Raw genomic sequence first — 25710 nt, forward strand, 5'->3', positions numbered from 1 at the left:
TGGAGTCCCATACCCCAGGCAAAACTGCAAACCCTTCAAGTCTGGGTGTGTTTCTACGTAGATAATTTGTACCTTCAATTAACATTGTTTTCAACATTAGTTTTTTCCTAAACGAGAGTTTTTCTTACTTTGCCACTGGATAATGACAAGTCGCTCATTAATACTTTTATCAAATCGTTTTTAGGTTTTTTTCCGCGGAAAATGAGGGTCACTTTTACTATTTTACTAATAACAAACAAATAAAAATTAAGAGATTCTTGAAATTTGAGGAAAATCGTGCAACACTTTCATATATTTTTGGAAAAAGCCATTCGCTCTCCCATCTCGCCCGGCTAACATTTGACGTAAAGATTATTGGTTCAGATGTACTTATCTTTGCCTTCCTTTGTTATTCTTTCCGGTGGACAGCTTAAGACGACTTTTAACTTCAATTATCTCCTTATCGGTTGCAGTGCTGTACAGAAAATCGCAGACAAGTATCCTGGTCTTATTGAGATACCAAAAGAAGATGGATTTACCGCTTTGCATCTAGCCGCGTTCAATAATCATCTTGACATTGCGAGATGTCTTCTGTTGTCGGTATGTGAGCTATATATCCTTGAGGAGTGCGATACATGTGCCGCCAAGTGATCAGCAATTTTGACCATTTAACGCATGCCTATGCAGAACTCTTGTTTAAAACAACTTCGACGGGAAGTCCAAACAATGAGAACCTCACTTGAATAGGGAGGAGAAGCGTGACGTAACGTTACCATGGTAGCAAAATATTTTGAATCTCGACAATCTTTCTTGACAGAGACCGCCATTTGCATTGTCGAACGATGGAAGAAAAGTATGGGCTACCGTTTTGTGACTGAGAGCAATCACGCACAGGAAAGTCATACAAAATATGTCAATGTTTTTCGTTTTTTTTCTGACATATTTGCAGGACCAAAAATTTTGCTACCATGGCAACGTGGCGTAACGACTTTTCCTCTCTATTGGCCCCCTTGTAACATTGATGCTAATATGTCGGTCTAAGCTTATCCTAGTAATCTTAGGGTCTGTTTTAATTTTGCGTCACAAACGTCCCCATTTATTTTTTTATGGTGTTTTTATCTTGTAATTGTAGCTTTCTTACTTCTTTCATATGAACCATGGTACCATTGCAATGTTTGGATTTACTATCGTTCAGACGTACCATTTTGTAAATTAATTATTATTGTAACTGAAAAGCCCGGCGAAGTATTGGTGAGGTAAAGTCTCGACTAACATTCAATGAATCATAAGGGAGGGGTAACAGTAATATACTTTATGATATTAGTACAGGTAATCACATGATTTCGAGTGTAATTTGGAATAAATAAGCACGAGTGAATTTTTTCAAAGGAATTTGTGGTCTTTGAAAAAATTTACGAGTGGTTATTTATTCCAAATTGCTCGAAAAAAAACATGTGATTACGTATTAATAATATTCGTGAAAAAATTGCGAGATAGCTCTAGATCTCTTTAATAGGGAGTCAACCCGGGTAAAACTAAAATAAAAATAAGTTATTCAAATATGCTGCAAATATCATCACACGTGCAGTCAAAACAACATTTTGCTCGATGTTTTTAAAGTTTGCAAGCTGCAGAAACGGGCTGAACAGTTCATGGAATTGTTCAATGTGTTTGAATTAAAGATTCTGGGTTATTACGTCTAGTTTTCCGCTCTTCCAGAGAATTTGTTCTTCCTCCTCTGATACCAGCTGATACTTGCCGAGCTTTGTTTGGGCGCTTACCACGGCCAGCCAAGCGAAGCTGTTCCGCTTTGTCCTCGAACACCTCTTTGGACGAACTTCATTCTCGGTCACGTACAATGGACAGGGTGCAGTCTTTATTCCTTAAGTGTCTATCAAGCGATGCCATCATTACTTTAAGGCTTTCTGGTTCATAATCTCCACCCTTTTTGTATTGTTTACTTCGGCGTAGAAATGCTCAAGCAAAGTGTTAAGCTCAGTCGGCTCATAATTTTCTATTTGATCAGTAATTTCCTTATCTACGCACCAATTCTTCCAAAAAGAGAGCCAAAAACCAGTGCTTTTCGCAATGTTTTCGTTTTTAGAGGAGTTTTTTCAGCTCCTCTACGGTTGTTTCGGTCGCAAAAGAAAATGTGCTGCAAACGCCAACCATTGCGTTTTTTTGCTCGAAACTGCTGGTCTGGAGTGGATCCAAATTTTTCGCCATTTAGATGGCGCATTTGATTGGCTCTCAGTGAGTTCCTTTGTTTATTAGCCAATCAGAATGTCACGTTTTTTACTCTTTTCTGCACAAAATTACCTTTTTTCTGCACCGTGTTACCTAAAAACTGCATTCCTCTTAGCCAATCACAATCGGAAAATTTTTTCATGCATATTATTAGGTATAAAATAGGTACCCTGGGTAAGTCTATCATGGCGTGCGGGGGTTGAGGGTTAGATTACCTCTGTCGCGTAATTTTTACGTGCGTTTGCACGTACATTTTCTGACTTGCGTGAACAAAATATAGGAAATGTATGGAAGGCCGTGCGGAAACGAAAAAGTTGCGCGAGGTTCAACTCTTAAGGTGATGTTACACGGGACGATTCGCAACGACGATTTTTAGCACAACACAGCGCTGCAATGTTGGAACAATGTTGTAACCATTCGAAACAATGTCGCAACAATGTTGCAACGCTGTGTTGAGCTAAAAATCGTCGTTGCGAATCGTCTCGACTAATATCACCTTTTGCGCAACCTTCCATACAGTACATAAAATCACGTGACAGTGGGAATCCTCCCTGAAGGTTTGGATTTCCGTACGTGCGTGTAAATAAATAAAGAGAATGTATAGAAGGTAGCGCGTATACATTAAAGTTGAACCTCGTGGCCTTTCATACATTGCCTCTATTTCATTTACGCAGGTAAATTTTATGTGCTATCGCACGTTAAAACTTCGCGACATTGTAAATCCACCCAGAGGGAGTAATACTCGGCTCTTAGCGCACCTTTTTACGTGGTTGATAAGTGGCCTCTCACGCAGTTTTGTTTGTAACCTCAGGGCCATTGTGATATCAATTTACGAAACAACAAGAGACAAACAGCCCTGGCGCTATCTGTGTCAGAGGCTTATACAGCTATGATAGAACTGCTTGTTGAACATGGTGCAGATGTCAATGCTGATGATGAGGATGGTGACACTCCATTACATCTTGCTATTATTCATCAGGCTGTGGGTACCACTGGCTTGAGAGGGGTGAGTGTAGAGGCGTACGGTCACGTGATTACAAAAATTTCTCGGATGGGTAGATTACTAAATTTTCTTACCCATGGTGCTCCGCTTCGCGCGCTTCGCGCGCGTTGAGCTCCGCTATAAATTTGAATCTCTATAGATATTTATCACAATGTGTGCCTGTTTAAATATGGTCATTGCCAGGTTTCCTTTATGTCACATATTGAAATTTGTTTCAGGCCATTTTAATTTACGTATGAACGTATCTTCAGTTTAAGTGAGGTATTCTTTTCCTTTCTTTATTTTTTTCGTATTGACTACTTCTTAATATTCTGAAAAGTCGTTCGTCTGCTAGGATTAATAAATATGTATATATATAGCGTCATCACACCATTTATTTTAAGCAATTGTTACTTCATCTCTATCACTGTGCATGAAACAAGCAAAGGTCGTGTAACCTCCCCGATTAGCCACTCTTGGGTCGAAAATGATGGCTCCCCCATTATCAAAGATGGTAGCTTGTGTCGTTCCGGGCTTGTGGCTCCAAATACCTAGCTGATCTAGACGATACCAGTGAAAATCGACACCTAAAGAAGAAGGAAAATAATTGAGTTTCTTGGAAAATTGTGTTTATTGTCTTGACGACAGCCTAAGTTTTAATCGACACCGGAGTGTCTTGTTAAGTTTCTCAGAAAATACTCGGCTTATTCATTTTTTTTCAAACTCATTAGGGGGTCCTCCTCCGTGAAGAAAATTTTCGGTGCGGTTGCCCGTAAGGTTTATACATGGTATGATATCTCGACTTATACCATGACGGGCCGCCGCAGAAATATATGTTCGAAAGCAAGTGTTTTTTTTTTTCAAGGAAGAGAAAAGATGTTTTTATCGCACAAAACTGATTCGAAAATCGCGTAGTCTGTATACAGCCGCCTCTCAGCTCAAACAAAATCGCCCCTATTTTGTTTGAGGGGAAGGTGATGCTGTACACAGGCTAAAATCGCTTTTTTTCTTTGTCGCTTTTTAATTTTACAGTGCGCAGGCATTTATAGCAGCCATTACATCTTTAAGTTTCTGCCATTGTTTCATACAAAAGTGCGTTGAACCTTGACAACAGTACCAGACAGTATATTAGGCTTCTATGTATGCGTTCTTAGGGCTTCGTTATGCGTTTCCGCCGTGTTCAAAGGGTTTATATGAGCGTCTCCCACATCTTATACCCTATGTAGGAGAAAGTAATGCTATTTTTTTACCTGGGTTAATGACAAGTGCCACTAGATGTTTTTTCCCACTCGGAACCGGCGGCAGAGGTGCGGCGGGGGGCAGATCCAAAGTTTCCAAATGATCGTTTATCGCTGCATTTCTCATACAGTCAGGGAATTGATACTGGCACCTGGCCCCACTCCCCCTCCCCGGCTGGGCGAAGGTATAAGTGGCTTTGTTATTTGCATAGTTGTAGCAGTTGTTGTTTAACTGTGCGGCAAGGATGTCGTTCCAAGGATAGGATTTACTCTCATAAGCGTAACGTTTTCGTCTACCGCTAACTGAAATCGGTTTCTTTGGGGGTAAGTTTTGTATGGCTTTTTGCCCCAGTAGTTTCAGTGGTTCTGGTAGATTTTGTTGTAGTTGTTGTTGTGGTTGTTTGGCAGGGGTTACTGCGCTGATTACTCCGGGGCTTATTTCCTCCTTTAGAACTTTGTTAAAGTATGCTTGCAACATCTTTTCCTTCAACCAGTCTGAAAGAAAACGGAGAAACCGTTTAGAGTAGTGTCGGCGGAAAACTTCAAAGAAAATACAAAATTTGATTCAGTAAAATGCTGAAGAAATAAAGTTATACTTCTTAACATTTGAAAGGTAATACGTAAGGATTTTCAACGTTTTTGTACTTTAAATGAACAGCATCTCAGGAAAGAAAGTTAAGTCCTCTCAGTTCTAAGCCGGATCCACGCCATGAACGTTGCAAGAACTTCATCATTCACGGTCTCAAACATTTCTGCGGTAGAAATGTTCCCAGAATCTGACCAGAATGAACTTCTTTCTCCATAGTCTAGACACATTGTTGGATATATTTTATTCTTTAATACTTACAGATAGATTCGGGTTGAAAATACTGTGACGATAAATACTAATGATCAATTATTAACGTCGTGTACGAAACGTTATATAGCATTTTTCGAAAACAGACCCCTGGCTCCCGCCCTCTCACTTAAAAGTTCGCGCAGACTCAAGCTGAGTTACCCTACCTGCAGGAAGAGTCCAAAATAAATGCTGTTGTAAAGCAAGTGTGCTCTTTCCTATAATTAGTTCCGGTTCCTTCTGTGTTAGTTCTTGAACTAAGAATCCTTTGAACCCAAGTCTTGCGGGCATCATGTTTGGTGAGTAGGTTAAATAGCTTTTCCTTGCTTCTTCGAGAAGCTTTTTAATTTGCACAAACTTTGAATTGCTCGGTAGGAGAAACCACTGCGGATCCCGTCTACCGGAGAACACAGCCAAAGTCACATTTATTTGTCCTAAAAGAACAATAACAGCTGTTAGGTTATGTTCACGAATATGGTTATATATTGCGAACATGGCCTAAATTTGCAGAAGGCGCTCAATGAGAACTTACAGAAGAACTTGTGTAAAACTTCTCTTATTAGAGAACCGGTAATTACTCGATGGGTTGTCATAACAAGGTGGTAGACTGCGTGGAAGGTGTTTGAAGGGGAAAGGGAAGCGAATTTGGACTTGTGCGCGCCCCAAGTCCCTCTGATGACCGTAGAAATGACGTCAAAATGTTTAAAACTTACTTTAAAAGGCATATTTGAATTGTAATTGCTGTAGGTATTTTCTTGTTTTCTTTTTCATTACGTTCAAGTCTTTTCTTGGAAATTGAATCTGAATTTAAAGCCCCTCGAATGTTAATGCATGGTAGTTACCGACAACCTGTTTTATGTTATCTTAAGCGACCTTTGTAATCGTTTTGTCGGTGTTAAGAAAAAAGCCCCTCAAAACAATGGTAAAAGCAAGAAAAAGCGCGTTGAATTTTGATGCGTACTACTTTGAGCGCGCGTTAGCCTTCGTCAGCATTCACCATTGGGTAAATAGTAAACGAGCAGTTGGCCAATCAGTTGTTGTAAACAAAGTTAGTTTGAACGAAAATAAAGGAACGAACAAACCTGATATTCCATTGAAAAGGTGGACAATTAGAAAGATGGTCACGATTTTTAATCTTGCCAACATGTCGTGCTGATATAGCCTTTCTGTAGGGAAAAAAGCCCGCATTTGAGTTGGTTCTTATCGTTTTTATTTTCTTCGGCCTTTCATAGGGTTTGTTTCACGGCTGTCTAGTTCACTTTGTTAATATTAGAGACCTTCAGATTCTTAGACGATTCTAAATACTGAGTATTGCTCGCGAGTAAAACATGCGTCATTTTGGCGGGAAAAAGTGATAGCCGTCGTCATTCTACTACGAGTTTCAGCGGGAATGTCGTAGTGGCGGAAAAGAGTTATCAGATGTGAGTAGTTTTATCATTTTGCGATCGGGAGAGGACTTCAAAAAAGATAACTTTTATGGTGAATCGAAAGTACAGTGAAGCTTTCCAGGGTATCTATTATTTGAGAATGTGCGAAAAAAACTTTAAGACAAATCTTGTACTCGTAGTCGTTCCCGTCCTCTCTAATGCCAACTAGCCTTCCTATTACGCCATGGAAGTTGAGAAATTACTTGTGAATGCACGACAAAACCACAGCTTCGTGTCAAATAAATATATCTTCCAAGCATTATATCAAACCATGAGAAACGTTCAAACGACAAAACAGAACTGTAAAAAACTTTTAGGCTGACAAAATGTTCTCAGAAACCACTATATTGCAATCCTTTTCAATCCAGTTCTTCAAGTTTGTCCATCCGTACCTCTTCTTGTATTTACTGCGTTATCTATGATACACTTTCCTAATGTTTTAAACGGTTATTTTTATGTTTCACTCCATTTGCTGGCAGTTCCCGCCGTTTGAATTTTGATAAATTTCGTAACACAGCTCCTTTAATACGTTACATTTTCACTTACCGTTCTGGTCTATTTAATGTTTTGCTTAGTACTTTGGCATCTTCTAATCGAGCGTTATTCTAGTCTGTGTTGAAAGCATTTAAGGTTTGATTCATGTTATGTCTCTTACTAATGACCTCGATAGGGGCCCAGATATCCATTGACGTGTCTTATTAATAACTGATGGTCACGAGCTGACTTTCGCTGTGTTAATTAAGCGGGAATCAAAGTAAACAAATCTTCTAAGAAATCAAATCATTTCTCTCGGGGGTGTGCCGATAACTGATTATAGTCGAGGCGGTAGTTGATAATCGAAAATGTTCAATCTATTATCGCGGGAAAAATATAATGTCTTGTTGGCAAATTAACGTATGAAAACTCTTTTTCTTTCCTTTTTGTGGTCTCACAGTAAAGGAAGAAAGAGAATTTGATCACCCAAAAGAACGGAAAAAATTCTGAGCTCATTGGTCCACAGTCCGAAAACTCAAAAAGTTTGTATTACAATGTACTTTGAGTTTCACAAAAGTAAAAAATAAATCGAATTCTTTGAAACAGATTTTTCCGATTGTAACCGATAATTGATTGGGTAGGTCAATCCGATTATTTCCGATGGTCGATTATGAAATCTCAGCCGACTTCCAACACTAGTTATTGTCTCCTGTCTTTTTAAGGGTCGAAACGTTTTTCGAATGAGGAGGAATATAATTCGTGACGGCCGGAGAGGGGAACGTTTATGTGTATTTGCTGGTACCAACTAATGGAAACCTTTCTTCAGTCAGTGTCTGTTGGTCACGCTACATTAAAATGAATGATTATTATTTACAAAGAAGGTTGTTAACAAATTTCACAACTAAAATGTTTTGTCATGTTTGCACAAAAATATTTTGCTGGTCTAGCAAGAGCTGAAAATATTGGCATGGTATCTGAAGGTGTTAACGAGAGAAACACGTCTTTGAGGAAAAGGGAAACATCTTAATATTCCGGGTACCCGTTTTGTGCTTTGTTTAGTCCCTAATGCTTCATTAGTGCCACAAAAATGGAAAGATCTTGTGAAATGTTTTTCTATAAATGGGTTTCCATAAATTTCATTTTCTCTTCTTCGGCTTGACTATGATTGTAGTTTTTAAGTCTAATTTCGATCTAATTTGTTTTTTTTTATTCACACCAAACCCAAGAAATAAACGAATTGTTTTTAAATTGATGGCTAAGTTCTAACCTAAACCCATTTACCCAATACTTAAGAAATTAGCGAAAAACCGAATTAACCCTTTCACTGCCAGAGTGAATGCTGGAGTTCCGTAAGGTAGTTCTAACTTTTAAGTCTGTGGACAAAATCCCATGATGTAACCACTCAAATGAACCCTCTCTGCCTGTAGTTCCAAATGGTGCTATTCGTTTTCAAAATTTTACAAAACGAAATTTGGGAATTTTTGTTAAATTTTGCCCTTGGCCACACTTGGCACCGAAAGGGTTAAGTTCCAACTTTCCCATGCAGTCGATCTTTAACTAGCACAGAAGAAAGACGACGTTTCTTGAAAAAGGGCGTCAGTGAACGTTGTAAGTAAATTAGCCAGCGATCACTGAAACACCGACTTAAGGTTATGCAAACAATTCGAAGTATTCTTTAAGTGAAAGATAATATAGGTATACATTAATTGAAAGAAATAAGTTAAACAATGCAATGTTTCACTAAGGGTGAAGAAGCCCAATGGGTTCCCGTGCGTTTAAGGTCTTAACGCAGTCTAGTCTGCCAAAGTACGTTCAGTGTTTCGATATGGATTCAACCCTGAAAACGCGCCTCGCAATTGGATTAATATTTATTCTCGGCAAGACGTAGGATGTAAGCAGTTACCGGGAAAGGCATCTCAACTTAACATCCGTTCCTTGTCGTATTAATTATGGATAAACATGATGTCCCCGCACATTGATTTTTTTATTGTGAAAAAATTCTATGGGAATTCCAACCAAGTGCTAATCACCAACTGTGAGACTTAATTAAAGCAAATAAATTACTCCTTAATAAAAAATCGCAGCTTAATAGAAAGGCTTTATGAGTTGTTTGTAAATAAAAGTCAGAGGCAACAGAGAAATTTTGAAATCTGAGGGTCTGAACAGTTTAAAAATATTGGGTCTATTCGTACCTTTTATTGTATCTGGTTCTTTTATGTGAGTGTTAGTTCACTGTTTTAAGCGGAATACGTTAACTTTTACAGTATACGTGATTCAATTTAGACACTTGTGCGTATTGGCTTAATTTGGATTTATTGCATGGCATAACCACGTAAGAGTCTTAATCGAAACGTCGAATAACGTTACTTTTAATTTTTCTCGAAATTTGTCTACATCACTGTTTTAGTGTTATGCAGATAACGACTAGGTCACCAATAACTGTGTTGCCCCTATAGATATTTGATTTATTTTTCTGAGTGTTATTATTATTTTTTTGTATTCTTTCTCACTGATTCAGCTGTTGCAAGGTTTAGGACTTAATCTCCCAGCGGGGGCTGAGACAGATCAGCACACGGGCTCAGCTATAGCAGTTTATTTGGTTCTTCATGGTGCTAACGTCAGCTTTTACAACCACGAAGGAAAAACTCCATTGGACCTTTGTCAAGATACCCAGACTGCTGCCTTGATTCAGCAATTTGCAAGAACTGCACCGAGGTGAGTGGCCTGCATAGCAGGCTTTTGTAAGCAGTATGGGCTCAGAAAAGAACGGGGCGTGCGAAGGGGGACACGCGAGGAGAGAGGTCCTTTCGCGCGCCCCGTTCATTGTTGCTCCCATATTACTAACAAGCGCAGGATACGAGGTAGGGAAATTCGCATTTACTCTATGTAATTTCACTAGCTCGATCATCTCTCATACCAGGTGGGGCTTCTGTTGACAAGAACGGTGATTTCGGTACAATTTCTGTAACGGAGAGAGGCTGTGCCGCGTCGGTCTTGCAAATTAGACATCACATGGTCGGATAGGTGTGAACAGGTAATCGGACCCTAGCGTGAGTAAGTAAGTAGGAGCGAGAACTGGAACCCACTAAAACCGAAGTAAATGTTGAGAAGTGAGGATTGAGATTTAGCGTAAGTACCAATCCTTCTCGGCCGCTTTAGTACGATGTTCGATGGGTGTGATCGTTTTTTTCCTCTTCTCTGCCGTTACTGTTCATACTGTATCGGATAGCTTTCATGTCGGCATAAAAAGCTATTTAGTATAAAGTCGAACCTGCACTAACGGCCACCTCTCCACAACAGCCATTTCTCTACAACGGCCATTTTTTGGCGGACAGTTCATACATTCACTCTTGTTTCAACCTCGCTACAATGGCCACTTTCTTCTGTCCCTAAGGTGACCGTTGTAGAGAGGTTCAACTGTTGTGTAGAACAACAGACCCCTCTATCCTCTCTTGATTAGAAGAAGCAGTTGATGATGAAGAGCAACTATATAAAATCGAATGACGTCTCGTCCCCTCGTCCTTTGATTTTTTTAGGGTAAATTTTAACTCAACATACAAGGGTAAAAATGTTCCTGTGAAAAAAAATTAAAATTTTGAAAGAAAACTGTGTCACTGAAAACGTGACATTAACGTTCAGTATCACCATTAACATTGGTTTAGATGTGTCAAGTATTTATTTCTCTTGCGGTCGTTTTCTTTTTCACTTTGTAGTTGTCTTAAAACTTAAGGTTAGACAAGCTTTTTTTAAACTATGTTCGGCTTTGTCGTTAGCTTCCAACACTAATTTTGTTGTTATGGTCTTACATAAGGCCCCACAAGCAAACCATAGTGAAAGAAGCATATACCATAATATGGCAACAAATCATTCAGCTTTATCTGTTCTCCGATTGTCCTTTTGTTTTGAACTTGGACAATATCTTTGCTGTGCTTTCAGACAACAGTCTTGTTCCACGCGTCAATCTACGTTCACTCAACCTCGCCCCCAAACAGTACTTTCAAGCTCTGTGCCACGGCCTCCTATGAGAAGGTCGACTGTTCCTTCTTCTTCAATGCCGCCGCGACCATCAACGGCTCGGTCAGCGGTAAGTTTTTTTGTTTCCAATTCTTTATTAGTAGCGCTAAGAAAGATTGTGTGGTGCGCGTGGCCAACTGAAAATACGGTCGAGTTGTTTCCCGGAAAGAGGTAGGTAGGTTGGTAGGTCGGTAGGTAGGTAGGTATGTTGGTAGGTGGGTAGGTATGTTGGTAGGTAGGTAGGTAACCTACCTACCTACCAACCACTTACCAACCTGGTATGTTTGTTGGTAGGTAGGTAGGTAGGTAGGTAGGTGGGTAGGTATGTTGGTAGGTAGGTAGGTAGGTAGGTAGGTAGGTAGGTATGTCGGTAGGTAGGTAGGTAGGTAGGTAGGTAGGTAGGTTGGTAAGTGGTTGGTAGGTAGGTTGGTAGGTAGATAGGTAGGTAGGTAGGAAGGTTGGTAAGTGGTTGATAGGTAGGTAGGTAGGTAGTTAGGTTGGTAAGTGGTTGGTAGGTAGGTTGGTAGGTAGGTAGGTAGGTAGGTAGGTAGGTAAGTAGGCAGGTGGGTAGGTTGGTAGGTAGGTAAGTATGTAGGTAGGTCGGTTGGCGGTATTCATAACAGCGTTATTAGGAACCTTGGGAAACTACGACGTTGTCGGGAACGGTGACGTCTATTAAAACACAATACGTATGGCAAGCAAACGTGCATCAGGCGTTTTGTAAAATTCTTTGCCGTCCTTGCACACCGCAACGGGAAAAAATGCCGACTTGAGAACGGGAACGGCAAGGCTATTAGTTCCAACTTGTTTTTCCTACTTTCAAGTAACTGGACGACTTGCATTGTTTCCGAAAGAGTTTGAATGAACGCCAAATCACAAATTCAGCGACGTGTTCATTGCTTAATTTATCATGTTATGCTGTTACATAAGGCAAGGGTTCTCTCATTTTGTCTCTAGCCGACTTATATAAATTGTAACAAAGCAGTTGTCAACACGCTAGTACTCGGTGTCAGTTCGACGTTGCAGCTGCGTTGTCAAGATTGCTTGTGGGATCTTACTGAAGACGCAGTCTGCGGTCAAAACGTTAATCACAATAGACCGTTGCATGTAGGCTCGTCTTTTGTAAGGCGCTATACTCGTGCGAATGAGATTAAGAGGTCTTACAACCAACCGACCTTGTTGTTGATTGCTACCAGGAGAAACACGAGTATCGTCAGCCAGTCTTCTCCCGGAGCCAATCACGCAGACATGAGATGGGATTCTAACTTTTTAGCATCATTCCTTTAATTTTGGCGTAGGTCGCGTTTAAGTGCCGCAGGGTTACCTATAGGAAATATACCTGTCTTCTTGAAGGTTTACCTCTACAAAGACCATTTTGACGTGTTTTTCCTTACAAATTTACAGTCAGGCGCAGCAGTGCAGCGCCAGAAAAAGACCCAGGATACAGTCAATCGAGCTGAGTCTGCAGGAACCGACTGCATTATCTGTTCAGAAAACGTAGCTACTGTTACATTCAATCCGTGTGGTCATAAAGTCACGTGTTCAGGTAAAACTACACAAAATCGTAAGAAGAAGCCTTCCGCTCTGCGGAAACACAAACTATAATACTCTTAAATGACCACGTTTAACCTCGTTTTGCAGAGAAACCTAGGGCCTGTTGACAGAAAGTGAGACAGCCCGGTTAGCCGTGCTGGCTAGGCTCATGCATGCCTTGTGTCTTCTTAATATTGCCGTTGTTATTCATATGAGAAGGCGGGCTTGCTTGGGGAAATCCCAGTTATTCGAGCCGGATCTCGGCAAGCGGGCCAGCCCGCCTTCTTATATAAACAAAACGACAATTTTTAGAGGAAAAAAGGCATGAGCCAGCCTGGCTTTCACGAACTCTGAATTCCATGACGCCTTTTCAAGCCTCAGTTGAGACTAAGCTTGTTTAAGAGTATTATGGTATTGTTTGAAAAGGCCTATCCGTCCTTTTCCGGTTTCGTGGTTGATGGTTGCTTGCAGCAGTCTCTAGCTATTGTTGTTTCAGCTGTGTAATCAAGATACCAGTGTACATACACGCCTACAGCAACATTTTATGTCCCTGGGTATGTCTAACGAAAGAGTTTTACTGCGTGACTGACCTTTGATCCACTAACTTCCGTTTGTATTTGCTGTGTAAATTCATACTTTTTTCATTTTTTAGTGATTTCACTCATCAAATCAACTCCTTTTACCTGAATTCACTTGAGCGTTTTCTTTTACAGTTTGTTCCATGAAAATGAAACGCTGTATAACGTGTAAAACAGCAATTCAACAAAAAACATCACCGGGTAAGTACTCTTTCACTCATACCAGTGGTTAATAAAAAATTATGATAATTATTCTTTATTTAAAAATTTTAGCCGTTTTTGGTCGGCTAAAATCCTCCAGTTATCAGTTATCATCAATTTCATTAAATAACTTTGAATCAAGCAGTTCTTGGTTTCTCTTTAATTGTTTAGTGTCGCTTTTCTTTTGAGAACAAAACTTCCATTGATAATCAGATTTAACAAATTATTGGTAACTTGCCTAGCTTCTTTAGGCGCGTCCGTTCTCTTCGAGCTACATACGGTAATTCGCGTTACACTTATAAGTTTAATGTTCCCCACCTCTTCTCTCCAAAGAAATATTTTTTGTAAAATAAAAAATGAATCATGACTATGCAAAAGTTCCTTCCAAGAGGTTTCATTTGAATGGTCACACCACAGGATTTCATCCACAGACTCAAAAGTTAGTACTACATACTAAATAAATAGTATCATCTGAAAGTACTGCTGAAGAGGTTTCATTTGAATGGTAACACCATAGGTTTTCTTCCATAGACTCAAACGTTAGAGCTACATACTAAGTAAATAGTACTATGCGAAAGTACTGCTGAAGAGGCTTCATTTGAATGGTCACACCAAAGGATTTGATCCATGTACTCAGACGTTAGAACTACACACTAAATAAATACTGAACAGGTTTTATTTGAATAGTAACACCATGGGATTTCATTCACAGACTTAAAAGTTAGAATTACACACTAAAAAAATAGTTTCATGTGAAAGAACTGCTAAAGAAGTTTTATTTAAATGGTAACACGATAGGATTTCACTCACAGGCTGAAAAATTTAACCCACATACTAAATAAATAGTATCGTATCAAAGGACTGCCGAAGTGGTTTCACTTGAATGTGATGCCATAGGATTTCGTTCACGGAGAGACAAAAATCTCATTGTAACGTAACGTGCTTGAAGAGGGAAAAGCTTAAGGAAAAACAACATGTTTTCGTTCTTAGGATTGGCAACCCTCTCGTTATGTATTATCAATTTGTGTTGTCTTATCTGTTGAGTATTTAGGTGCTTATCTTCAGTGATGCCAAAAAGAAACCGTATTAGTCCCCGGGCTTTACTGCTGGTCATTAGTGACCTTAAGATACACCGTTTCATTTTCAGCCTACGGGTACGGGTAGGCAAACATGTTTATCTCGTAGTTTTATAAAAGGCAACCATTATTTCCCAGATGTGATAATGGCGTAACCATTCTACTCGGTAGTCTAGCCATTTCTCCCGGGTAAGAGGCAATCTACCCTTATTACGGCTACGTGTACGCCTAATTTCCCCGCCCCCGTACAAAAAAAAGTGTTTTAAGACACCTGGCTGTGATTTTTCCTCCTTTTCTGAGAAGTGTAAATCAAATCAAATCAAATCACTGGTTGCCGGATTGTCCCTTTTGCAGTAAGAAGACTGTTTTGTAGGATACCTTACAAGCTGTGATATATGTGCTAATACGCTACATTGATTGACAAGATTAGCATTTAACACTAACAAAATTTGAGAAACGTTTAGTCCTTGTGACAATGGGCCTACTAGACTCCCTGATCTTAGACACACACTGGGAGTTATAGGTACCACTCTGTTGTGTATTAGTGGGTATAACGGGTTACCTGGCCGAACCTTACCTATAAATTTAATACACGAGACTGTCCGACGGTCAGAAAGAGTGGATAATGCAGCTTTGTCAAGTGCTGTTTCATACGAAATACCAGGCCAAATGACGGAAAGGGCCCTTTTTTGCACGTTCTTGATATAGCAAGCGAGATACTTAGGCAAGCCAGCAAAGACAGCAGAGGCGTACACTAGTATAGAGCGAAGTAGCGCGCAGTAGACATGAACAATATCAGCCGACGAAACAAGTGAACAAGTGTAGGAAGTCTAAATATAGACCATTTTACAGTTGAGGGTTTGGTACCCTAGCCTTTGAGGGAACTTAAGGCTAAGTTTGACCATGTTTTGATACAAAGCTCCTTTATGTAAATTATGCTTGAAAAATACTAGTTAACTTAAGAACAACATGAGTTACATAATGCAGTAGGAAGGGTTGTATCCAAAAAGGTCAATTCCAACCCCGTAGCACCTAATCGAAGCCCTATCGGCTCTAGAGTTTGATTCCCAACAATTACCAAACCAGATTTCCGACTTTTCTTTTAAAATTTGTCCAGTGAACATTGCAAAGAAAAATAATAGACTGCTCGCAGTCTAGAGATGATTAGCTTGATTCATTGTTTTTCAGAGGGTGCCCCGGTCAGCACTTCAACCTTAATGGACGAGACAGACTACGCCGAACGAATACGCCGTCTAGAATCTCAACTGCAAGCCAGGGAAGATGTTATTCAGTGTCAAATCTGCATGGAAAGAGACATAAAAATGGTGTTTTCTTGTGGTCATGGCACCTGCAAAGAATGCTCAGAAAGACTCGAAACTTGTCATATTTGCAGACAACCGATACAGAACAGAATAGAATTCTACAATTGATCTTTTTTAAGTGCTGTGCTTATATAGAGCGTTGCTAGTTTGAAGATACAGATAAAAAATCTCATCGCACGCTCGCTATTAATGTCTATTGCGGGATATGTCGATTAGTTTTGGCAAAGTAAGATTAGGTCTTCAGATCAGAACTTGAATTTTTACAAAGTTAGCCCCATAAAAGTTCATTACAGCGGTAGCCGAAATGTCTTGACTTAAAGTCAAAGTTTTTTTGCTTAGCAGATGGCAAAAGGCAGATTTGTGAGTTATGTTTACAAAGGCTGTAGAAAAATTCAACAAAACACTGATGGGCAAATCAGTGTCTTTTCCAGCCATTCAGACTTAAGGTTTTGTGGGTCAGTCGTATATCTTACACTAACAGCTAAAGATTCGTGTAACCAAAACGTAATATGATTCCGTCGTGATTCTGATAACACCCTACGAATAGAGTCTGCTTTTGTCTTCTTCCCTGGTAGGGGAAGAAAAAACAAGGCTCTGTTTGAATCGTGTGCCCGAAGGTCTGGACTAGAAAACCTTGTTTTCTCTCGTAAATTTTCTTTTATGCATGAGCTCCAGGTTTACTCTAGTCTCCTTCGCAGCCGTTATTAGGGTCGTCACTCGTCACGCAACGCTCCTCCCCAGCGTTGCGTGACGAGTGACGACCCTAATAACGGCTGCGAAGGAGACTAGGTTTACTCTGACTGATATGAGCTTAAAGTTAATTTTTTCTAGAGGCTCTCGTCAAGAGAGCAGTGAGGAGGATATATATATATATATATATATATATAAGTTGTGTACATGTGCAAAAGAGGAAAAAGAAAAAAGACATGAAATAACCCTCAGCAAAAGAGTAACTGAGATCACATAATGTAACTAATGTAATTTTTAGCGCAAATAAAATGGACAAATCTTAGAAAGCTTTTTCTAAGACTAATACTATTAAACGTATGTGCGCGTTTCTCGTTTGTTAATGAAGGAAAAAAAAAACAGCTGTTAACAAATTGAAGAAACAATAGATGACTTATTGCAGGAAAATTTGCATCTTAACTAAAAAACTAAGTGCCTGTTTACATGGAGGTGAGGGACCCCAGGTAGGTGAGGTAACATGTTGCGGGCCACCCCCACCTATCATGTAAACGTGATCAATTATTAAGGGAGGTTTTTTGAGATTTCATTTTCGTTCGTCGTCGTCGTCGACACACATTTGCCTCGCTTTGAGGCCCTTGCTTAAGTTTTGCCTCACTTTGACGCGCTAACTCACGTGGTGATTCTTGTGTCCTCGGCGTTCATCTTTCAAAGGTTTGCTAAGGTCTGATATTCTTCGTAAAGAGTTCATCTTTTAAAAAGTTTGCTGAATCTTCGTAAAGCGTACATCGATCTGTGATTGCTGAATCGTCCAAAGCATTCATCTTTCAGGAGTTTGCTGTTAAATTTTACTTTGGATTAAGCGTTAATATTTTTCAGCATGGTTCGTCACTGTCTTTGGAAAATGTCTGCGACTACTGGTGCATGCATCAAACCGGGTTTAGTTCGGCGGCCGTTATGCCACAAAGTAAATTTACCGAGTTGTGTAGCTCGGCGGCAGTTTTGTCACAAAGTAAATGTACGAGTTGTGTAGCTCGGCAGCCGTTGTGCCATAAAGTAAATCTACCGAGATGTGAAGCTCGGCGGCGCCATTTGACCATGACTTGTGATATTTTCCGCACCGGACAAACGAACACTTTAACTCTATGTTATTTATTAGGAGAAACTTAAAAATCAGCCCAGAGAAGCGCCACTCTCGAGTCACTGAAATCAACACGCTCGACCAAATTACTGGAAAAGTTATTGACGTGAGCCGCACACACGTTCCATTGATAGGGTTAGTGCGACGTTTGAATTCAGATGTGAAAGCTTTTAAACCAGTAAATTCAATGTAATTCATTTTGTCAACAAGTTGATGATTGGATGCTGTTAAAAATAACAGAGAAAATTATCCGAAGAAATGTTTTTGAAGAAAGAAAAAGAATCCCGGGTTAAGAACTAATCGGCCTTTGAGAAACTGCGCCCTGTAACTCGCGCCAGTAAAACAAAATGTTCCATTTACACGTCCGACGCTGGGCAATGTCTCCTCCGATTAAAAGCACTTGACACCGAACCATACGATATCTTTTGAAAACGTTCTTAAAATGATACACAGTTTAAATAGAGGTTTCGCTGTACGCAACCCTTACGTTGAAAATATGCGATAATCATATTTATCTACATCGCAACCACCCTTCCGCCTCAACGGAAAATACCGAACGCACTCTCCTAAGCTCCGATTACTCCTAGTTTAACGATTAACATTCACTCAACGGCCGCCTGGTTAGTTCAGTTGGGAGTGTGCCGCTCTGCTGAGCGGGAGGTCACTGGTTCGAACCCTGGCCGGACCAACACTCAAGGCCTTTAAATAACTGAGAAGAAAATGTTGCCTTTGTGATAACATCTGCAAACGGTTAATCTCATCGCACAGCACTTTCACTTATCTGGTTCGTAAGACGTAAAAGAACCCACACCGTTCAAGAAAAGTAGGGGACGTAGACCCCGGTGGTGTGGCCAACTTCCACACATTAATCACGTCATGGGTTGGGTGAGTATGGTAAGCTCATAAATTGTGGCGCCTTTGTATGACGTCCGAGCTTACTGCTGTTCACACGTTAATATATATTGTAAGAAGGCGAGGCTGTTGTCCTCTTATCCATGTCTCCTTCCTTCCTCCTTTACGTTCCCCATTTGTCTCATCAGTAACTGTTCCCACCCGGTTTATCATTTAAAACTTACAGTATATCTTAAGTCACATCGAGAATTGAAGTAATCGAGCACCTATTCAAAGTAATCGGAAATAGTACTACTGTTCGATTCCGTAAACGCTAAGATACCAACACGAGACGTCAAATAACTATCTGACTCTCTTTCTTTGGTTTAATCACATCGACAGGAACAACTTTCTACAGACATTCTTGTCTTCTTCAATTTCGCACGTGTTTTACAATCCCATGATCCTTTACGTTTCAAGTTCTAGACTATCACATCATTAGCAACTATTTCAGCATGGTTGTCACGCTATTCAAAAACAACTGTCACGGAGGTTTCTACGTGTTTTCCTAAATTAGAAAGTTTGCAAATCTTAAATTTTCTTAATTTATAGATCTTAAATCTTTCTGCTTTCGACAATACATGCTTACACTGAGATATATTATACACGAGGTGGCTCTATATATACTCGATCGTATAAAGCTGAGATGATGATCACAAAACTCAAGTGTCGACGTTTTTTAATATGACATGATACATGACAGGTAGCTCTACTGCTTAACCTTTTACGTCGTTAAAAGGTTTGTTTGGGTAGAAAACGACCTAACCAAAGACCCGCTCCAGGGGCGGATCCAGAATTTTTTTTAGGAGGGGGTGCACTCGTCTCTTGCTCTACTTCAACACCAATAAACCACATAGTTTTTTTTTTTGCAGAATACCAGTTGTATCAGAAAACCGCAGGTCATCTCGGGGGGGGGGGGGGGGGGGGGGTTTGCGCACCCCCTGCGCTCAAAACCACTTGAAAATAGCTCGAAACTCCCATCTGACCTGAAATGAAGTGGTCTCGATACTGTTGGTTCTAATCCCAAGTCTCGGCCTGGACTCCAGGCCCTGGTTCTTCAAACGATGGATAGCACTATGCAGCGGATAAATTTTTGAGAAACCAGTAGACCTTTCTACCGATACGGCGGCCATATTTAATTAATTTAATTTAAGGAGTATTATAGGATGCCCAGGGGGCATGAGCACATTTCGTTTGTATTTTCGGGTGCTTTTCGGGACATTTTTTCTTAAAGTTTTCTTAGAATAAGGTTGTAATGCGAAAAAAGATCCTCGTGCCGTGTTTGGATGTAATAATGATCGCCTTTTTCTAGTTTAGTAGTAGAAATATGGTCTTTCATTGTATATTTCTTTCTTTCTTTCTTTCTTTATTCTAAGAAAACTTTAAGAAAAAATGTCCCGAAAAGCGCCCGAAAATACAAACGAAATGTGCTAATGCCCCCTGGGCATCCAATAATACTCCCTAAATCGAATTAATTCAATATGGCCGCCGTATCGGTAAAAAGGTCTATTGCATTATCCACTGGGTAGAGCCGGATTTGTCCAGTGGATACCGCTATCCAGCTTTTGAACAACTGGCACGAGCTCATTTTTATTTATTCTTTTCCTGTCACTTTACTCTTTTCCTTTCCTGTTTCCATTTAGGTTTTGGTTCCGGTTCCTCTTCCCCGGTTCCTATTCCCGATTCTGGTTTCCTACTTTTCCAGACGCCCCAACGAGAAAGAGAGCCGAAATAACAGGACGGAATAGCATAACAGAATCACATAACAAAACAACAACTGAAGAGCACAACAGAATTTCATAACTGCACATGCATTAGCTCCGAATCTGAACAGAATGATAAAATGTTAAGAATGACAAAACACCATAACAAAACAACAAAATAGCACAACAGAACTGAATAACTGCACATTAGGCCCGAATAACAGAACGATAAAATGTTAAAACACAATGACAAAACATCATAACAAAACAACAAAATAGCACAACAGAACAGGAAAACCGAATTTTGATCCTGATAACCCCCCATAGTTTTGTTACAAACTCCGAAATGTCGCAAACGTCTGTTGAGAGTTTGGATACTCCAGCGCGTTGTTTAGGAAAGCCGTTCTCGCAAAAAATCGATCGCTTCAACGCGTTTAAGACTTTGTTTAACGTACCGGAATCGCTCCTTGAAGAAGGTGATTTTCCTTACACGATGAAAACCTGTTATCCACTATCTTCGAGCTGGGTCGTAAACACGACACAAAATCTATGTGATGTACGCAATGCATGCTGGTAGTGGCAGCGCTGGATTCGTTTTATTTTGATCTCACTTGATTTTACTTTCACTTTTGTTTTGAATAAAAATGAAAATGAAAAGTGGAAAATAATCACAGATTAAAATAATAATAATTAAATAATAATAAAAATGCGGATTTTTCGATTTGCAGTTCTCGGCCACCATAATTGAACTTCTGCTTGAACGATTTTTCTGAAATTTCTCTCTTTGACTGGCATATTTATTATATCAATAAAAGCCGATACCACGAATTTTTTTATGTAAATGAACAGTGTGGTCCTTTTAAGGGCTAATTTCTCAAGAAATATTTACCATCAATGAAATCGGAATATTTCATAATATATAGATTTAGCCAGGGCTAAAAGCGAAGCTCCCATTAATAAATTTATATTTTAAATCAAACAATAAACTTGTAATCCACAAATCAGTTAACTTAAGGGCACATTCATGTGACTTTTGAGGGAAAGGATAAGTTATTTTAGAGTGAAACATCTTACATCGAGTTGATAGCCTAAATACTGATGTACACCTAAAAAAATAGCAAACATCTTCTATCACATTCAAGAGCCATAATGGCTGCCTTTAGTTAATTCGTTGATCTGAGTGACGCGTCCAAAGCTAACTGCATACTAATTAAGTTCAGATTTCAATGTAAAGCATGTTCATGTGAACTAAATCTTCGGTTTAGTCTTGCAAACACCACCCTAACAAACCCAAAAAACGTCTAGAAAAGAAACCAGTAAAAAATTATGGGAAACAGCAAACCATTGACTTAGTAGTAAGTGTGACAAGGACGCACTCGCCTCCGCTATTAGGTACTTCCGATAACTTTTTTGCCTAGTCCCTCCACAGACATTTCGGCGACAAGGCTTTAAAATTTCTGTGTGTTCATATCATTTGCGTGCGCAAATTGAGCGGGTGTATCGATATGTACTAACTACAATGGTGCATGGACCAACCTTAAGTCCTTTGGACAGTCACAAAATATCCCGTAATTACATATAACTCCTAGACTTCGTCCAGGAGCAGTCTTAAGGTTTTAGAAATGTCTTTCAGTACCCCCTTCTCAGTTACTCTAAAGAATGCTGAGTTTTAATGCACTGTTTCAACGTTTTGTCTGTCGGGGATGGGTATGTTTAGCTTAGCGCCACAAATGCAGATTTATCCGGAGACATTTGTCGACTCCACGATTGTAGTTTTTCTATTTATACTCACATTTAAGACACTTTAACCAAATTAGCGTGGTAAGGAAACACAACATTGCTGGTTTCTAATTTAAGACTTGTTTGTTAATTAGGTGCAATATTTTTAAGTACAACCATGAATTGTATAGACGTGTGACTTACAATGATCAAGAAACTCTTTCCTTTGCTAGTTTCACTCGAGGAACTTTCCTCCGGGCCATAACGGCAAAATCCTTACTGCAGTAGTGATATTTCTCGTGTTTATGGTTATAAGCGTTCGAAACAAGGATATTTTGCAGAGACTGGTCATATCTGTGGAAGTCCCCATAACTGTCTCGACGAAGAAATCGAGACGGCTTAGATGATTTTGAACCGGGCGGTGCGATACAGTCCTTTTTGAGGGCGCAAATCACAACCCATTTCATTATATGCCTTTGTACTTCATCCTTGTTTATGTAAATCACGGCACTGGCCTGTAGCATTTTCTTAACTCCGCCTTCTTTCATCATCGGAAAGTATTCAAGCATGCCCGGATGTGTTCCGGCTATTATGGAGTGAGAGGTTGGGGGGAGATAAAACACTGCACCTGTGTTTTGGCGGGACATAAGTTCTATTATATTATTGGTTAGGTTTCCTAAGAATTTGACAGATGAATCAAACCACATTGTTCCGTCAAATTCAGAAAGCATTTCTTGAATTATCAGCGTTTTCCAAGCATAATTCAGCAGGTTACGAACGTGTTCAGGATACGCATTAAAGTCGAATTTTCTGTACTCTAGGTTAGGCATGTTTTTAACTTCTTTGATCTGCTTATCGCGTAGTCCAAGGTCGTAGAAAAAACATTTCTTTCCTGGGAAACTCTTTCTAAAATCTTCTATGTGAGGTTTGAATTCGGCGTAGTGGTTACTCGAACAAGCGGTTACAGGAGCCACAAGATCAAAAAATGGCGTCTTGGCATTAACGGACTCGACTGGCTTACGCTTGAATGTTTGATCCCGAAGAACTCTTCTTACCACAGCTAGAGTTGAATTATCAAAGTTGAACTCTTTTCCAGTTATGTAAGGGTTAATTCTAGAAACATAATGGCCGATTTGGAGACGTTCATCACCAGCAATCTCTGTGGTTTCAATGTCTGTAGTTTTGGAAGAAAGACTTTCCGTGGAGTCCACAGTCTTCTTTCCACCATGATTTTGACTAGCCTGACGTTTGGATAAATAACTGACTACTGTGTAGCGTGACTTGAATACCAAGTAACCAATCATGATGGCAAGAAGCCAAACGCACCTCTTGATAAAGTCCATTCTAGCTTGAGTAAGGCTTTAAGGAAGACTTTTATCTAAAAGATATGAATGGACGCAAATGAACAGTCAGGAAAGTGTCTCTTGATACCACAAGAAATAATATCACCAACTCAAAGCAAGGGTCAGGAGTGCTGGTGTAGCAGCACTCGCCCTTCATAAATGTGCCGGCCTGGGTTCAATTCCCGGCATAAACTTCCACAAAAATCGCTTATAATTTTAGGAATTGATAGGAACTCATGCCCAGGGATTAATAATTAAGAAGGTCTGAAGAGGGATGCAGTTGAGATGTCAAACAAACTTCTGTGTAATAAATGGACTATATATAGAATTCGAGTTGTATAAAATTTTGAAATAGTCATGGAAACTAATCCCGCACAAATCAATCCCTAATAGTATACAAAAATGGTTCCAGCCGAAATAAAAAATGGTAGCTCGCCGTGGAAACAGACAACAGAAAATAAAACTGTAAAGCACATTTTTGGGACAATTTACTTTTTTAATTTTCAATTGACACGTAACAGAAGCTTTTGGTAATAGGTCACCTGCATACAATGATCATCATCAACATCGCTGAATTCTAAAAGTCAAGATGAACTTTGACGGTTATTTTTTTATAAGGCTGGCGAACTGTCACGGGGGGATGGGGGTGAACACAAAACTCGTAAGAATTCGGCATACAATTAACTTTTTCTGAGTGCATATACATTGAGAGGGCAAGAAAAACCATGAAATTTGGCCGCGTGGGAAACCTTAGATTACGGAGGCCACTCATAGTCATGTAGTTCTCATTTATTTTGAGTCACTAAAGGAGGTGCAGTGGAACCTGCACGTTGGACCCCGGGGGGGGGGGGGGGGCACTTTAGGAATTTGAAAAGTGGCCGTAAAATAGAGACTGCAGTCCGCTTAAATAGGTCCGTCCAACGCGCCTGGGGGGGGGGGGGGGGGTACTGCCATATAAGGAGGTGCAGTGGAACCTGCACGTTGGACGGACCTATTTAAGCGGACTGCAGTCTCTATTTTACGGCCACTTTTCAAGTTGCAGTTTTCTTTCTTTTGTTTTCGGCCATATATTTTTGTCCTTAGCAAGGTAACAAGCAATTTGCAGATATTAGGGTTAGGGTGGCTTCTAATGTTGTCGTTTCTATCTTGGAATCGTCAAACAAGCCGGTCGATCTGATTTAAATGACTCCACTTTCGTCAAAATTTGGCTCTCCTCATATCTAAAATATCCACTAAACGGTACAACCTCGCTATTGGTAGGGCAATAATTTTTTGTTTTTAAGCACAGTAAACTGATAAGAAATTAGTCAAAAGAGGTTTTCAACGAGTGTTAGGCAGTGGAACAGCGTCCAGTCGGCCCAGCCTCGATTGCCATGATGCTATATGGTATGACTCAGCCAAACAAGCTATTCTCATGGTAATTTGTAGTCTTTAATATACCTTTTCCTTTCTTTTTCCTTCTTATCATTATCCAAAGAGAGATAAAGAGCTCCCGAATTAAGAATGTCCAGAGTATCACAGTAAACCTTGCAGCTATATTTGGATATGGTTTGTGAAAGGTAATGTTACACGAGATGATTCGCAATTACGATTTTTGGCGTAACACAGCGTTGCAACATTGTTGCGAAATTGTTTCGAATAGTTACAACATTGTTACGCTGCGTTGCGCTAAAAATCGTCGTTGCGAATCGTCCTGTGTAACATCACATTAAGGAACTCATTTAGAACGGAACGGCGGAGAGAAAACTTCGCCCCAGGTGATTTTCATTGTTGGTTTTCACATGACGTCACTAAAATTCAAACTAAAAAACTATCGATCCTACCGAGATTTTACTTTCACGATGCATTAGAGCACCTGAAACTGACTAATTTTCGTACAAATTTTCGCTTCAAAAGGGTTGTTGGTTTTGTGATAGAGTACGCTTGAATTTCTAAGCTTTTGCATGACGCGTCATTTACATGACGGCCAAGAGAGCTGTCATGTTATAGGTTAAAAAATGACTTATTTCAGGAAATTTTGCTATCTAAACAGTTCATGTATTAGAAAGAGTATCACTTTAATGTTTATGAGTTTCTCGAAGAATAAATTCACGCTTTTGTAGCAAAACTCGCTAACAGATGTTTCTGTTGGTTTCCGTCGGCCATGTTGGAGCTCATCCAGATGAAATGTCTAAACCCTTTAAGCCCCAATATCCACATACAAATTCTCCAAACTGGTCTTTATACATTTCCTTATGGAGTAAGTTGAGAGAAGTTGGTAGAAGATCAAAGCATTCTCTCTTAGGTGATCATTTTATTAACTCTCATAACCATTTCTCTTGGT

The 25710-nt window shown here is 39.7% G+C and overlaps 3 protein-coding genes across 4 annotated transcripts in view; 1 reads left to right on the plus strand and 2 right to left on the minus strand.

Moving 5' to 3' along the window:
- Positions 1 to 16576, plus strand: part of LOC140946225 (E3 ubiquitin-protein ligase MIB2-like) — a 33146-nt gene extending 16570 nt beyond the window's left edge. For both annotated transcript variants that reach the window (XM_073395313.1, XM_073395314.1), the window contains 7 exons: positions 453 to 579; positions 3038 to 3232; positions 9701 to 9897; positions 11119 to 11266; positions 12601 to 12742; positions 13443 to 13508; positions 15773 to 16576. In XM_073395313.1, the coding sequence (XP_073251414.1) occupies positions 453 to 579; positions 3038 to 3232; positions 9701 to 9897; positions 11119 to 11266; positions 12601 to 12742; positions 13443 to 13508; positions 15773 to 16014 (1117 nt within the window). In that variant the 3' untranslated portion in view covers positions 16015 to 16576. The remainder of the gene's footprint in view (positions 1 to 452; positions 580 to 3037; positions 3233 to 9700; positions 9898 to 11118; positions 11267 to 12600; positions 12743 to 13442; positions 13509 to 15772) is intronic.
- Positions 3541 to 7309, minus strand: LOC140946763 (uncharacterized). Its single transcript, XM_073395875.1, has 5 exons — positions 7255 to 7309; positions 6364 to 6447; positions 5449 to 5715; positions 4459 to 4941; positions 3541 to 3795 (listed from the first exon to the last, which is right to left on the minus strand). The coding sequence occupies exons 2-5, from the start codon at positions 6425 to 6427 to the stop codon at positions 3608 to 3610; spliced, it is 1002 nt and encodes a 333-aa protein (XP_073251976.1). The 5' UTR covers positions 6428 to 6447; positions 7255 to 7309; the 3' UTR covers positions 3541 to 3607.
- A 5677-nt stretch (positions 16577 to 22253) lies between the features above and the next one.
- LOC140945476 (uncharacterized) lies at positions 22254 to 23387 on the minus strand. The gene has a single exon (XM_073394495.1). The coding sequence runs from the start codon at positions 23385 to 23387 to the stop codon at positions 22254 to 22256; it is 1134 nt and encodes a 377-aa protein (XP_073250596.1).
- Between the last annotated feature and the right edge of the window lie 2323 nt (positions 23388 to 25710).

The sequence above is a fragment of the Porites lutea genome, chromosome 8, assembly GCF_958299795.1.
Source record: "Porites lutea chromosome 8, jaPorLute2.1, whole genome shotgun sequence".
Taxonomy (NCBI): domain Eukaryota; kingdom Metazoa; phylum Cnidaria; class Anthozoa; order Scleractinia; family Poritidae; genus Porites; species Porites lutea.